At 41.1% G+C, this 15,969-nt stretch overlaps 1 protein-coding gene and 1 long non-coding RNA gene across 7 annotated transcripts in view; one reads left to right on the top strand and one right to left on the bottom strand.

Annotated features, from left to right (window-relative positions):
* LOC140324058 (transcriptional regulator QRICH1-like) overlaps positions 1-7,860 on the bottom strand; it is a 19,817-nt gene extending 11,957 nt beyond the window's left edge. Inside the window, exons 1-3 of one of the 6 annotated variants that reach the window (XM_072401609.1) lie at positions 7,696-7,860; positions 1,622-1,723; positions 401-1,416 (exon numbers count right to left, since the gene is read on the bottom strand). In XM_072401609.1, coding sequence (XP_072257710.1) covers positions 401-1,408 — 1,008 coding nt within the window. In that variant the 5' untranslated portion in view covers positions 1,409-1,416; positions 1,622-1,723; positions 7,696-7,860. Of the gene's footprint in view, positions 1-400; positions 1,420-1,621; positions 1,726-7,541; positions 7,562-7,695 lie in introns of those variants that run through there. The other 5 variants (XM_072401610.1, XM_072401607.1, XM_072401612.1 and 2 more) reach the window with 5 other exon arrangements.
* LOC140324060 (uncharacterized) lies at positions 7,832-11,225 on the top strand. Its single transcript, XR_011919480.1, has 2 exons — positions 7,832-7,947; positions 10,957-11,225. It is a non-coding gene; the product is annotated as an uncharacterized lncRNA (long non-coding RNA).
* Positions 11,226-15,969: the final 4,744 nt, after the last annotated feature.

Here is a 15,969-nt window from a genome sequence, read left to right as displayed (position 1 = left end):
AAGCTTTAGATTTTTTAGGCTGAATTACAGTTTTGGGTGGGTTTTTTTCTGAACTGGACAGATTTACACTAGGTCTTATTTTCGGGGTAGGTCTTATATTAGGGCAGGTTTAGAAAATATTGCTAGGTCTTACTTTCGGGGTAGGTCTTATTTTCGGGGAAACACGGTATGTATGATAACAGTTTAATTTTATTTGACACTTTTATTGTACTCTCTGAAACAAAAATAAACCCTCTCTTTTGTTTGAATTTGGTATTTATATCTGGGGTTGGTTCCCTACTAAAAATCATAGGTGATCCCACAGGTTATCTGACAAAAGTTTATCTTTTTACAATACAGATTAATTATGCTAAAAATACAAGATCATTTAAATCTATCATCCAAATTGAAGGTTACCAACCTGCACTTGCTGATCCCAGTATTTTGAAGAATGGTATACCCTTCCCCCTGTTTGTAAGGATAATGGAATTTGAATATTCCCATTCATGTTTAGTATTGACATAGGAAACCCAGATGTGCCAGCAGTATGTGCTGTTTTATCAGAGAGGTTCTTTTTTGCTTCAAATGTCTCTTTGTTTTCTTCTATTTTAATGCTGCTGGGATTTATTGGAATTTCTCCCATCTGCACCAATCCACAGTTATCCTGAGGTACAGAATTACTTAATAAAGTTTGAGACTCAGGGCAAGTAGCATGAGCAGAAAATATGGCCCAAGACTCCACATTAGGTAACTGTCCAGCAGTAGATGTACTCGCAGGTACTAGTCCATACAACTGACTACTATCTACAGTCAGCAGCTCTTGGCGAAGAGGAATGTAGGCTTGTTGCTGGCTCTGCACAGGCAGCGCAAGAACTGCAGCAGGAGCATTTTGTATAGATGTGTGGTTAACAGTGAAGCTGTCTTCTATTGGCAAGTCAAATTTTCTTTTTTTTACCGGTTGAGATAATCCTGATGAGCAAGGCCTCCTATCCTGGGAGGATGATGTACCAACAATGCTAGCATTTTGTCCATCAGAACCAGGCTGCACATCAACCTGCTGCTGCAAAGCCTTATTTGTCTGGCCTTGCTGAACATCAATATTGTGACTCTGTCGCAGCTGTACATGGTGCATTGGGAGATGATGTTGATCAAGAGGGACTCCAGGACTTACTGTAGAGTGCTGCAAAGGAGATGCAATGGGTCTAGCAAGCTCCAACAAAGACCCTGCCACATCCGCACTGTCCATGTAGAAGAAATGGTTCCTTTGTTGATAGACAGAAATTGGAGAGTGTACAAACTGCTGCATTTCCTCAGTTCCTTTTCCATTGAGGGAATCTAAAAATTCCTTCATGCGGTGTGGGGGTATCGTCTGTGCTTTCATTCTTAAATAATCTTCATATGGAATGGAGTTTTCTAAAGAATGGTTCATCGTTCCGGCTACTGGAGAAAATAAAATGAGCACACAGAAAACTATAAGCGATTAACTACTATTAAAAAAGTTTTTATTTAAACATACATAAATAATTATTTACCTACCAAACAAATCATCATCAATGTTCTTTAAATACAAGAGTGAAGAAGCACCCACCACCCATTTAAATATAACAGACATGTTAAACATACATTTTTAAAACCTTCATACCTTACTCTGGAATTGATGAAGTTAATCACTGTCCTCATGTCCACAAATATCTAGGAAGTCACAGCAGATTAAAGATCACTTGCTTTTTTGTTTTCAGTGCAACTTTATAAGAAAGGGAAAAAGGTACATCATAAGAAAATCCACCTAATATCTGAATAAAGCAGATGCATTAAAATGTGATCTGTTTGTCACAAAATCACACTCCGTAACATATGACTTATTATGTAACGTTATGACTTCAGTTAACTGAAAAGTTACAGTTTGGTGCATAACATTCCCCTTCCACTCTTTCTCCTCCACTCCCTGGAACTGGGGTTCATCTGCTAGAGCTCTAAAAACAACTCTTACTACTAAGTAGAGTGGACGAAGGCCTTCTCACATACAAACCATAATGTAGCATTGAGCAAGAACAGGATATTCTTACCTTTAAGCGCCAACTTAGTCCCAACCTTGATTAAAATGACTATAAGGGCTTTTGCAGAGCTGTTAAATGTATTCTGTTTTGCTAGGGTTAGGGGTAATTAAGAAGTCTTACAAGTTATGTATCCATAAAAATGTAAATGCAACTTTAACTGCATAACTGCATGCGCACATGTCATTGAACACCGATTCAGAGTACAGTAATGTTCACAATAACTGGCGCTGTTTACCTTCGTTTTGAAAACACACAGTTGGCTAAATCACACAGACTTCAATTGAGCAGTACACATGGAAGCTTAAAGGTGGGGTTTGATCTGCTTTGCATTGAGCTGGGTTCTATAGAAGGCATCATGTCACACAGAGGTATGTTTGAACTGTGAACTACTTGCCAAACACAGCATTTGCCATTCAAATGCATTTGTTTGACATTGACCTGAACCCATAAAATCTGTGTACACCCAAAATCCATTCCCCATGGGGAACAATGCCAAATATACTAATAAACAAATTTTTGTATTTGCATGGACTTAAATTATGCCACACAGTGATGTTACATGATTGTTCAGCTGCATTAGGCTGTTATGCTTTTAAACCATTTACAATGACATGGTAAATCGGCATACTTTTTTTTCTTGCCATCTCCACAACAAGTGGAGTGGTGATGTACGGGGATTTGGAGTTTCCAGGATTACAATACAGCAGAATTATATTAATCTTAACAGAAAGCACCAAAATTTAGGCAATTTATAACCTATTAAAAATTCCTGGCATCATCCATATCATCTGCTGCATAACGCCATGTTTCTATCATTGCTGATTTCAAGAAGTTCCCATGTGTCCAACACTGCTCAGTAGTACCATGTTCCTGTCACTCAGGTTTTCTTTACTTTATTTTATTAATTTATTATACATTTTTGCTATTCTATATTTTTTCAGTAAACTGTATTTAATACCAGAACTTTCATCAAGGGTTCCTGGCTTCAAGTTAACCACTCCCCCACCCCCTTTTCACCACCACCAAAATAAACTATTTTCCTTTTCTTAGCATTCCTGCAAATAATTATTGAGAGTTTAAAATGCAATAAAAATATTTAGGGGAAAAAAGAGCTTTTCGAAAATCAATTAATATTCTCTTTTGGTAGTCAAACATGTGCCTCAAAGATAACTGATCATCCAATTTTATTGACAGAAGCGTATGTTTATTTAGCAAAAACTTCACAAACATTTTGCTCATTAATGTTTAAAAATGCTGTTGCATATTTATGCTGGTGGAATGAACTATATATTCTTGAAACTATTTAAAGCAAAACAACAGACGCTTGCCAAGGCCTCGCATTTATGAAATACAGCTGTGTACAACTGAACCAGAAGTTAATCAACTGATTTCTCCCGTCCCAAAATGGCGGTAATTACCACTTAGTAGTCAAATCTAGGCTGTATTTAAGGACAAACTTTTATGGATAATGGGGGGAAGGGTAATACAGAGTTTCTCAACTAGAGTTCCTCCAGGGGCTTGTTAGAGGTTCCTTGAGCAATGACAGATTTGTGCCTCAAGTTAGTTAACCCTGACACCAATTACCTTTTTGGCTGTAAGGGTGACATTCTACCCCCAGGCCAATGTAAGAGGCATTTTTCCTACTGACCACTACACTAATGTACTATGAGTTGTGAATATAGTAAATATAACAGGGGTTCCCCGAAGACCTGAAAGTTTTTCAATGATTCCCCAAAGTCCAAAAGGTTAAGAAAGACCAGGTAAGACTCAAGTTTTCCCACTAAGACAAGGAACTGGGGGAAATCCATTTTGAGTAGTCATCAGTGAAAGAATTAAGTGAAAATCTTAAAAGGGAAAACAATTATGCAGTTCCCCTTGGTAAACCCTATTGCCACATGCCCTCATTTTAAAATTATAGACAAAACAAGAATGGAGAGCATTCTGGGACTTTTAGGGCATATCCTTACAAATAATTAAATCAACAATTATAAAAGAAACATTGAAAAAACAGAACAAGTTTTCACAAAAATAAAAAGAAATATACATTTCAACTAATTTTAATTCAGTAAGGTACATTTAGCTAATGCAGTATTAAAAAACAAAAACAAAAAACACACACATATATGGCAGTCCACTCTGTGAAAGAACTGTTTCACTCACTTGTATGCGGTAACGAAGAACTGCCATAAATATGCTTTTGTCTTGTTATTCTAGGTCTTTTTATTCCTGATGAGGTAGACCTTGTTCCACGAAATGCTTAGAATGTCTGACCCACCTCATTACGAGAACTTTTGTAATATAAATTTGTAAATATTGACTAAATTTTAAAAACTTTAATTGTTATAAATTCTTTTTTAATGTTTCTTTTATACCTGCTGATTTAATCATTGTAAAAATATGCCTTAAAAGTCCTGGAAAGTTCTTTTTCATTTTCATGGTCTGTATCTGTCATTTGCAACCCCTGCGCTGTGTAAAATGATGACGCTATAAAAATAATGATAAATCATTTGTCCAGCAGTCTGGCCACTCAAATAAAGGCCAAGAGCTAACAAGTTGATCCTTAAAATGTGTGTGATCTGCAGGAATTCTTCATAACAGACAACAGTTGGTGTTAAAATTAGTTCTTACCTTAACGATTAGGGGAAGGGGATTACACTAAAATACTTTAAGTAGGGTTTGGAGAGTTTGTCCTAGACAACGATTGCCTGACAGAAGCATAGATAGACAATGGCACCTACTTTCCTGGAGCCTAAGTCAGAGATTGAAAATCTCTGACTCAGAGAAGAAAAATGGTCTCAAAAGAAATGGAGTAAAAAAAAGAATAATTTGACTGTTGAGCAGAATTACTCCCAATATTCTTCCCAGAAATTTTTTTAAAGCTGGGTGGGAAGAAGCTGTAGGTGGGTGGTGGCTCCTGTAATGTGACAAAGCTTTTTAGAAGCCACCCAAAATAACCAGGTGGTTACTGCAAAATTCCAGGTGCTGCACCCAGCTAAAAGGGACTGGGGAAAACACTAAATCCAGAAAATCACCCTACACAAAACCCTAAACAGGACAAAATAGGGGCACAATCAGTCCTTCTGTTGCACCACTTTCCGATAGAAGAAAAATAGATAATGGTTTGAAACCCTTTTTGCCTTCAGAAGGGTCATAATTTTTCATGGCACAGATTTACCACAGTGCTTGAACCACTCCTTTTTTGGTCTATACTGACATTACAGCATCATGCAGTTGTTGCAGATTTGTTGATCCAATTCTCCCATTCCCACTCCCATGACCATGGTTGGCAACAATACTAAGGTTGTGACATTTATACTGTGCACGAATGGTACTAAGAGACCCAAAGTGTGCCAAGTATATATTGCTCACGCCATTACATCACCACCAGCCTGAACTGTTAAAACAGGCAGGATGGATCAATACTTTTATGTTGGTGATGACAAACTGTGACCTTACCATCCGAATGTTGGAAAGAAATCATGATTTTTGAGCAATGTGTTTCCAATGTTCTTGTCCTGATTAGATGAGCCCATGTGCCTTCGGTGCTGTTCTTAAATGACAGGAGAGCCCCACCTGGTGTGGTCACTGCTGCTGCCACCCATGTGCATCAAGATTTAATGTGTTGTGTGTTCAGAATTGCACTTCTACATACCTTGGTTGTAACAAGTGATTAATTGAGCTACTGTCGCTTTTCTATCAGCTCAAACCAGTCTGGCCATTCATCTCTGCATTAACAAGGTATATTTATCTAAAGAAGTGACACTCACTTAATGTTTTCCCTTTTTCAAGGACCATTCTCTTTAAATGGCAGCAATAGTGAGAAAATCCCAACAGATCAAAAGTTTCTAAAATACTCAATTCTACTGAATTTCAACAGCTCATCCTGATAATGTGATTGGTTGATTAGCTATTTGCATGAACAAGCAGTTAATTAGGTGTACCTAATAAAATGGCCAATGTGTGTGTGTATATTGCCAGTCTATTCTACGGTAAATAAATATGTTTCATTTAAGTAATGCCAAGTAAAGTAACTATACAATGCTGGAGGTAACCTATCACAGTAGAATTAAAAGTGCAACGGTCTGCAATAACAAATCTTACAAAATTTGATATAATTTTTCTAAAGTCTAAAGATTTCCAAAATAGCAGACATATACATTTAAAGGGAATGTGCAATGATTGTGCATACCTTAGTGGATGTTTAACATACAATAACCCACAGCAAGGGCTATTTGAAAAACATAGGTACAGAATACAGTAATACTGAGAAACACTTTTCAGAAATCTTTGCAAACGGATGTTGCCCTGGTAACTACAACTTTCTGGAGCCACATCAGTGGTACCTGACAGCCACATGGCTCCTGGAACACCGATTACAATCAAGTATTTATTAAATAACTTTTTCAGGTATGCTACCAAAACAATGGATCCAATTCAGAAATAAACATTACCAGAATAAGGTTTCATGCACCGATTACCAACATTGTTTCAACAGAACTGTTTTTGCAAAACAAGCATTACATCGTGTCACACACAAATACTTCACATAGTGTTTGTTTACCGGAGCTCTAAGATCCTAAACCATTTACAAAATATATCTGCGTAATCAAGATTTATAATTCCAAGTTTTTTTCAAATATATTGGGCTGCTAGCAAAGAGAGATCATGCAATGCTCCATTCTTAGCAGATCACAATTAGGCATTCAGCATGATATGCATAATTAAGTGTCCTCAACCATTTGATGCCAAAAACACACACAGGCTTCTTTGAGATGCCTCTATATAGAAAATTTATACATATATAAATACACACACTACTAATGTCATAAAGTACAATTCGTATCACGTCAGCAATTAGTAAAAACACTAATTACTGCACATTGTATGATAGGCTCCATTATCAACACCCCTTATGACTCCCCAAAATTACAGCCCCCTTTATCATTGGCTCCATCATACTTTCAGAACACCACATAACAAATGGATATCATTTTTGGAACCCCTATGACATGCACTTTTATTATAATGATTATCTTTATTTCTAGTGTCCCCACCATCACTGCACGTCCCATGTACCCCATGCAGACCCTGCACCCACACTGCACCTCCCATGTACCCCATGCACCCCATACAGACCCTGCACCTCCCCATGTAACCCATGCAGACCCTGCACCTCCCATGTAACCCAAGGCTGACCCTGCACCTCCCATGTAACCCAAGGCTGACCCTGCACCTCCCATGTAACCCAAGGCTGACCCTGCACCTCCTATGTACCCCATGCTGACCCTGCACCTCCTATGTACCCCATGCTGACCCTGCACCTCCTATGTACCCCATGCTGACCCCAGTCACCCCTCCTCCCCATCCTACACTTTGTCCCTCTCAGGATGGAGTTATTCGTGTTTTTCTTACTGAACACAATCCGCTCCCCTTACAACCATCCGGTGCAGAAACTTGTGTGAAAAGAGCAGCTAAGAGCCTATTAGAGAAGTGTGAATGTTTCACCATGTTAAGCAGATCCCCCTGCCCTCACACCCCTGTGCTCAGGCTGCCTATCGGTGTCAGTGTGCCTGTGGAATGGGATGCTGCAGGGCAGGCTGAAGGCGCTGAATCACCGCCGCCTGTGCTGGAGGTGGCCTCGGCTCTGATGCTCATTTACCTCTTTGTTGTTTCCGGGGTGGCCTCATACACAGAGCAGGGAGGACTCCTAACCAGCGACTGAAGCCGAACCAGGACTGGAAGCTCCCGCAGCCCGCCTCTTCCCTGCGCTGTCACACTACTCAGTCACCCTTGTCAAAGGCAGCGGGGGGTCCGGGGCGCGCCGACCGCCATCTTGTTTTTACCCACGAACTCCGACCCCGAAAACACGGCAGCGGGAGCGCGCATCACAACGTCACGCGACAACACAACGGTACGCCGCGCGCCTCTGACACTCCGCTCGTATGTGAGATGCTTGGATGGCGCGGTCTGTCGTTGTTAGTGTGCTGTGGTGGCGGGAGGCTGCGCATAGAGGAACCGCAGTATGATGACGGCAATCTAACAGCAATATGTCCACCGCCCAGCCGCTCTATGTGTAAAGCTGTAATACTCCTCAGAGCAGAGCTTGCAGGGCGGAGACCTGACTGACCTGCTGCTAGACATTTATATCCTGCATACACACGTGTGGTCACCTCTCTGGGGCCTGGGACTCCACGTTAATAATTACACAGGGCAACCAAACAAACTTTTTGTGTTTTCAGAGACCACAACACACTTTTCTATGTCAGTGTTTTGGATCTGCTTTCAGATTTTTCCAGCAGCATCATCTTTATGTTATGTTACAGTGTGCTGGTATGAATTTTTAGCTAAAGTACCCCTGAAGTAAATATTTCTATACATTCAGTGCCAGCTATACAGAAAGTGCCAGATTTACAGAAAGGGTCAGTCGGCTACCTCTGTACCATGTTCTTGTGTATACTCTGTCTTGTCAGGTCCTCATCCAGCAGTATTCAGCCATCATTCTCCTATTCTCTAAACAGATTTTCAGGGAAGAACCCAAGGTGCGGATGCAAAAAGTGTATTTTCTGTTACATGTGGCAGTCCAGTTTCTGATAGGAATCAAGCAGATTCTGAACTCTGATCGTAGAACTACAGTATCCAGCCCTAGTCGGCCATCATACTTTTATTTTTTAAGCCCTGACAGCAATGCTCCATTAAATGAATGTCCTGGTGAAAATTTTCTGCTTGCTGGTCACTCACCAATAAAAGATTTTCTGAAAAGATGGAAGTGCAAGAAGTGTGTTTTCAGTGGAACTGCCTGTGTGACACTAATACTTTTTGCAAGCAAGTGTTTCTGCTCAAAGCAGAACTACATAAGAAAACTATTCCGCTGAGCCCCTGACTCCTCCAATCTGGGGCATGCAGGGGGTGAAGGAGTAGCCAGAAGCCTCCTGGGATATGTGATGTAGGTATCCTAGTTAGTCTTCACCATCTTTAAAAAAGAAAAAGAAGATTGGGCAAAAAGGAGGTAGCCTTACATATCTGTAAGTTGCAAAAATACAGTATGTTTGCAAGAGAATTTCATTGGAGCTGGACATAGTTACATCGTTACGTTCAAAAAAGACAGAAGTTCATCAAGCTCAACCACTAGGGAAATAAAACATGCCATATTTAAAAACCCTATAGACATAGTGGATCCAGAGGAAGGCAAAAAAAAACCTTGTACAATTTGCTCCAATGAGAAAAAAATTCCTTCCTGATTCCATGAGGCAATAGGATGTTCAACAGTCTCAGTTATCTTTACTTTAAAGCTTTTTTAGTTAGATTATGTGCTTCAAGAAGAAAAACATGTAGTTTTCTCTTAAAGCATTCTAGAGTATTTGCTGTACCTACTTCCTGAGGGAGCCTATTCCACATTTCCACAGACCTTACAGTGAAGAAACCCTTCTTAATCCGGAGCTTAAACTTCTTTTCCTCCTGATGCAAAGAGTGCCCTCTTTGTAATGTGTCCTTTGTAATGATCTTAAAGTGAATAGTCAGGATTAGAGTTCTCTATATCGACCATTTATATATTTATACAGGGTAAGCATATCCCCCTTAATCTCTTCTCAAGAGAGAATAGATTCTGTTCAGCTAATCTCTCCTCATAGCTGAGCCATTCCTTTCCTTGGTTTTATTAGTTCAGTTGCCCTTCTCTGCACTCTCCAAGACCATAATATCATTTTTGTGAACTGATGCCCAAAACTGGACTGCATATTCCAGGTGAGGTCTGACCAATGCTTTGTACAGGGGCAGGATAATGTCTCAGTCTCTGCAGTCTGTTGCTCTTTTAATACAAGAAGGTACTTTGCTAGCTTTAGAAATTGCAGCATTGCATGCTATTATTAAGTCTATGATCTACCAGAACCCCAAATCCATTTCAATTTCTGACTCCCCAAAATGTATTCCCAATAGTCAAACGGTCACCAACAGGTGATCCGCAAGAAAATTTTGGTGGTCTGGGGCGCATCGGCCAGAGCTGCGGAACATGTCTCCTACGTGCATTGCAGGCTTGGGGCAGTGGGCAGACCTGCGATGGGAGGGTTCTGGCATCATGATGTCACTCTGGGGGATGTCTTCCCCTTTAAGTGACACACAACTCCCCGTGCATGCAGAGTCCGTGAATTAGTGGTCCGTGACAACCAAAAGGTTGGCAACCACTGCCCTAGACAGTATGAAGCATGCATGTTGTTAAACAAAAACTACATATTCCATTGGTTGCATGCTCTTTGAACTGTATTCTGTCCTTATTAGTAAAACTATCAGCAAAAAGCCAATTATATCCTGGAAGTAATTTCCACTGGTTTTGTAAACTTTTTTTTGCAAATATATTTACACACTTTTCTTATGGAAAATGAATTGTGCAAGACTGTGTAAATCTTTGTGTGTTTGTAGCTGCATTGTAGTTCCACTATTTGTAAGGATGGTTGCAAATCTGGTGCTACTCTTGATAAGATTGTGATGTGTATTACCACATCGAACTGGATGTGCAGGTGATGGTACCCCCTATCCTATATGTTTGGTATGTGTGTAGGCAAGGGGGGTCATGACAGTATTGGAAATCCAGATCACAGGATAGCCTGGAAATCACCCAGCTGTCAAACAACCTTTAGAGATCACCAGATTGTGTGAGATATGTATCTGTCTATGTGTTCAGTCAGATTCTGTAGCATTCCCTGTAGTGGTACAGCAGGTTGTTATAACTATTTAACAACCTCACCTACCAAGCAAGTCAGTCCCTGGTATCTTTTGTTGTTTCCCAAACCAGCCGAAGACCTTGTTCTGGTTAGCTTTAATGCCATTGGTGGGGATACTTGACAAATTTTTGTGGTGCCAGTATTACACATACTTGGCTATGTGCTCCCCCCGGCCCCTCTTGTTTATTTTTCTATCCTTTATTTAGGCAACACAGTAAGTGATCAGGTACAAGAAGCAAAACTGGGATGACCTGTTCATTCGGATGACCAAGAAGAAAACTATGAATTCACCATGCAGACTATTAATAAAAAATGGTACCACAAAAGTTTTGGGACAATAAAATGACCTAATGAAAGCAATGCAGATCTCACTTGTAGTTTGTGTGCTTTCCAGCAGTGGTTGAAGAAACTATCAGTAAGTAGCTTTGACACCCCATGGGAACTGATGTCCAAGGACCAGTTTCTCTACTTGTTCTTTTGAAGCCTAGAGGTTTGTTTTGGACTGAGACCCCAAGATGGCAGATCAAGCAGCAGCAATTACTAATTCATATATTACAGACTAGATGTCTGATACCTTTAAAACTGCTGCAACATGTTGGAAAGGAAGAAAACAGAAGGGACCCTCTTCTATCAGCCAGGGACCCAAAGCACCTGGACATTTCAGAGCCAAGCCAGCCAAAGAACCAGAAGCAGCCGAACAGCCAAAACAGAAATGTTTTTTTTTGGATTGTGCAGTAATTGTACTGAAAAACAAAAGAATTTGGCAAATACTGTTGGCAAATGCAGCAACAGTTTAAAGAGCCTGTTAACTAATGCTAGAAGTCTGGCTGTCACGCTTGGGGAGACAGCGCCTCTAGGGACACTACGGCTTGCACAGAAGTGGTATGAGCCCTGGGATGGGCCCAAGTGCAGAATCTAAGCCGCAACCAGGTCTTCTCCAGAGCCTCCAGTGGTGAGGATGTTGCTCTGCTAGTTGCTGCCAGTTTGCAGTCCTTGGGCACACTAGGGTGGGCAGGATCATGCAGGGTACCAAATCATCCTACCTAGTCAGGAGGATAGTCAAGGAAAGGTTGTGTCAAGGCAGGCGGCAAGCAAAGAAGGTCAGGAACAAGCCAGGGGTCAAGAACCAGAAATCCAAGAAAATAGACACGGGGGCCACCGCATACACAGGGCAACAAAGGAGGTACAGGCAACAGAGGAGACACAGGGATCACTGCAGACACAGAGGAGCACTGGAACAGAACAAGGGCACAGGCAGGGAAACACCAGATTGGGGAATAAGGGATTAACACAGGAACTGGACAGGGAAAGCACTGGATTAAACAGCATGGGTAGAGGAATTCTGAGCAGAAATAGGAGGCTCGGCACTAATGGAGAGTGCTGTGTCTGAGCTAGCTTAATAGCCCAGAGCAATTAAGAGGCTATCTCAAGACTTAAGATGGGTTGGCGGAAGAGGCAATACTAAATAAATCTGGAAGAGCAGGCACGCTCGGGCTCAGAAGAGGCGCCTTACAAGAAGTTTGCTGATTGGAATTACTGTAACAAGAAGCCAACTGCTTTAGGTTGCAGACGAAATACGATTCGGCAGAGCAGGGTATATGAGGCAGAAGGCAAAGATGATTGCCATAGACGATGAAAAATGGAGACTCCTTGGTGCTTGCATGATTATTGTGGGCAAACTCAGCCCATGGTACAATCATCATGGTGGGCAGATGCCATCTAAAGGAGAAAGGTCAGTGAAAAAAGCCATAGATAGATGACACTAAGGTTCAGTGGGAATAGGTAGTGGAAGGAGTGGGCCTGCTGGGGCGCAGGTAGCAAACTTTGAGCGCAAACAGCACAGGCCTTGACGTTTATCACATCCTTATGAAGATTGGGGCTCCGATACTGTTGAGAAAGAATTGTGAGGGTTCTGTGTCCAGAAACTAGAATTGTGCCGAAGGATTTGTGGTACGGAGTTGTAGAGGCACCAAGGTCTTGCCAGGAGGGATAGCTAATTCCTGAACAGAGGTCAAGGCTAGTATACGGGCCAGTGGAAAGGTAAACTCTGGCTCGATAGTGGTCTCAGAATCCTGTGGATCGAAGGACCGGAAGAGTGCATCAGCTTGAGTATTAGCGGAACTGGGTTTAAAGGTAATTATACTATCAAAACAGGAAAAGAAAGACCAACGAGCTTGCCAGGGGTTGATGGGACAAGCAAACTCTAGGTATTGTAAGTTTTTATGGTCTGTAAAAATAGTGACCTTGTGAGAAGAACCCTTCAATTGATAGAACACCCTTCTAGAGCCATTTTGATGACTAGGAGCTCCCTGTCTCCAATGGACTAATTGTTTTCCACTGGGGAGAACTTCCGCGAAAAGAAAGCACATGGGCTTTGAGCTTCAATGGGGGTTTGGAAAATAATTGCTCTGACCCCAACTTTAATTGAGAAGGGCCTGGAAAACATCTGGCCTAACCAGAGCAGGACCAGAAAGAAAAGACTGCTTCAAGGAATGAAAGTCCTCAATAGCCTCAGAGTAATTTCTGATGAACTGCCAGTAGTAGCAGGTAAAACCCAGGAAATGTCTAGTAGCCTTCTGAGGATCCATAGAGAGGCCTTCCTTAGAAACAATGTAGCCCAGGAAGTGCACCTGTGGGCATTCGAACAGACACTTCTCTGCCTTTGCATAGAGTGGATTGTCTCTGAGCCGTTTTAAGACCAGACAAACATGTTACCGGTATGTTTGAATAAGATAAAGGAACTTACTTTCATGCGTTGGTAGATCGTAGAGAAGAGCAGGACATCAGCAGCCAACCAAAAGGACTGGCCTCGCCGGCGTCTCGCTCTTAAATGGGTTTATTAAAAAGGTGTTGCGTCAAAACTTGCATGTGCCAAAACGTGTGCGCGTACCCAGTAGGTCCAATGAATATGATTGTGCGAAGGGCTTCCACCCTTTCAGAGTAGTGCATGAGTGTGGGCAATGATGCACACGCCTGTTTTTGCGCGTGCGCCATGGTAAATAAGGATATGGGAATGAATACTTCCACCCTCTCCAGAGAGGACGCATATAGGTACGTTCTGATTGCCCTGGGGGGGGGGGGGCGTAATTAAATTTAAACTTAACATTTATCTGGGGATAAACAAAAGGTGGATTTACTAAACACCTTTTTAGTGTTTACAAAGGAAAATGGCAGCACTCAAGTCCAAATTGATAATAGCAATGTCACTGCCTTAAATTATATGATTGAGAAACAGTTGGATAAAATTATTGTTGATAAAGCACCAGGACCCAATAGACTACATCCATGTGTCCTCAAAGAGCTGAGCTCAGTTTTTTCAAAGCCATTGTTTCTAATTTTTAAAGACTCCTAAATCACTGCCATGGTACCAATGGATTAGTATAAGGCCACTGTGTTTCCTATCTTTAAAAAGGGAGCAAAGTCTCATTACTGGCCAAATAACACACCTTTCCTGGGGACCACGCTCTTCTGTTTGGGTACCATCATCTAAGGCTCTTAAGACCTGAGCTTCTTGCCGCTTCCCCTTAACTGACCTAAGCACTCCCCATCCTCTGTCTCTTTTTCTTTCTTTCTTTCTTCCTCTCTATACTCTTAGCACTAAGAATGATACTCAGGGTAAATGTATGCAATTGGCACGCTCGGTAGGGTGGGAAGGGGGTTACCTTAACTGGGAGACGCCACTTAAGGACTATGGCTCTCGTTATTGACAATGAACAGCCCCATGGGGATTGTTAGGGACTTATATCCCTGGAGCCTTTATACTACCTACACGGTTGGCCTTATGTGGTTTATATCTCGAAAAGCCTGGCCAACAACCTTGGCTCACTGTTTCTGGTTGTTTAATATCTTTTGAAAACTTCGTATGCACTACCCTGAAGAATGATTGTTTAACAAGCTGGATTGTGCATTTTTTTCCTTGTAAAACTTTATTCAACATATATTTAACCCAAAAAGGGAGCAAAGTCATTAGGTAACTACAGACCGGTAAGCTTAACTTTTATAGTTGGAAAGGTCCCAGAGAGTTTGATAAAGAACCACATAGAAGAGTTTCTGCTAGAAAATATTGTTATAAGTGATAGTCAGCAAGGATTCAAGAAAGACCAAATTGTCAAACAAATTTTACAGGAGGAAGTAAGTAAAAAATGTAGACAGTGGAGTAGCAGTTGATATAGTGTAGTTGGGCTTCGCTAAATTATTGACACTGTACCCCACAGGTCAATATGCAAGTTAGGGTCTAAAGGTTTAGAAAATGCAATCTGTAAATGGAATAAAAACTAGCTTAAGGACTGCATTCAGAGAGTAGTGATTAATGATACATACTCTGGTCCAAGGTTATTATCAGCAATCTGAAAGAACTCAGGGAGTATGGCTTACAGACCACTGGCTGAGGATGGAAGATAATGGTGTTCTGGGAACAAGCCATTCTCTCTGATCCTCTTAAGTTACGGGTTACAAATCTGCAGTTAGTAGTTCCACACAAGTAATGTCAGCAGCTCATAAGAGTTACTCAAAATAATTCTCACACTGGGCAATAAGGATGAACAAAAACCCAAACTGCTTGCAACTTCTACTGGCTGCACATAGGGATCAATATTGCTAACCCTTGGTGGTCATTTGTAGCATGACAGAAAGTTGGCAAGTTGGGCAATACATTCAGGGCCCCTCTTCGTATTATTGACTAGTTTTTTCAAAGAGTAGCTACAGACATTATTAGACCCTTGCCCATATTGCCAGACAAGGTTGCAGATGCACTTGTGAGTGTTTTTACAGAAGTTACAGATCGTTGTTAGCCTGCCCAGAAGTGATCCACCATCACAGATAACTCCAATTGCAAGGCGCATAATGGTCTGAGATGTTAGAAAGGTATCCAGGGTAACTTCTAAGTAACTGAAAGTCTGCCTTACATTGATGAATGTCTTCTATCAGGGGAACACTAAACAGAAATGGTGTGTATTGCAGGGTAGCAAGTTGAAAGCCATTGCTCTCCCCCAGAAATTATGCTGCCTGCCTATGGTTTGCTAAAGATCATGTGAACAAATCAGAAGGATACTGGAAGAATGTTTTGTGGACAGATGAACCCAATATATATCTTTTTGGCTTACCGTATTTTTCGGCGTATAAGACGCTCCGGCATATAAGACGCACCCAATTTTAAAGGAGGAAAATCTAGAAAAAAAAGATTCTGAACCAAATACTGTAGTAAAATATTTTATATCAAC

Source organism: Pyxicephalus adspersus, chromosome 2, assembly GCF_032062135.1.
Source record: "Pyxicephalus adspersus chromosome 2, UCB_Pads_2.0, whole genome shotgun sequence".
Lineage (NCBI taxonomy): Eukaryota > Metazoa > Chordata > Amphibia > Anura > Pyxicephalidae > Pyxicephalus > Pyxicephalus adspersus.
The sequence above is the reverse complement of the archived record's forward strand: the minus strand, read 5'-3'. Positions and strand labels throughout refer to the sequence as shown.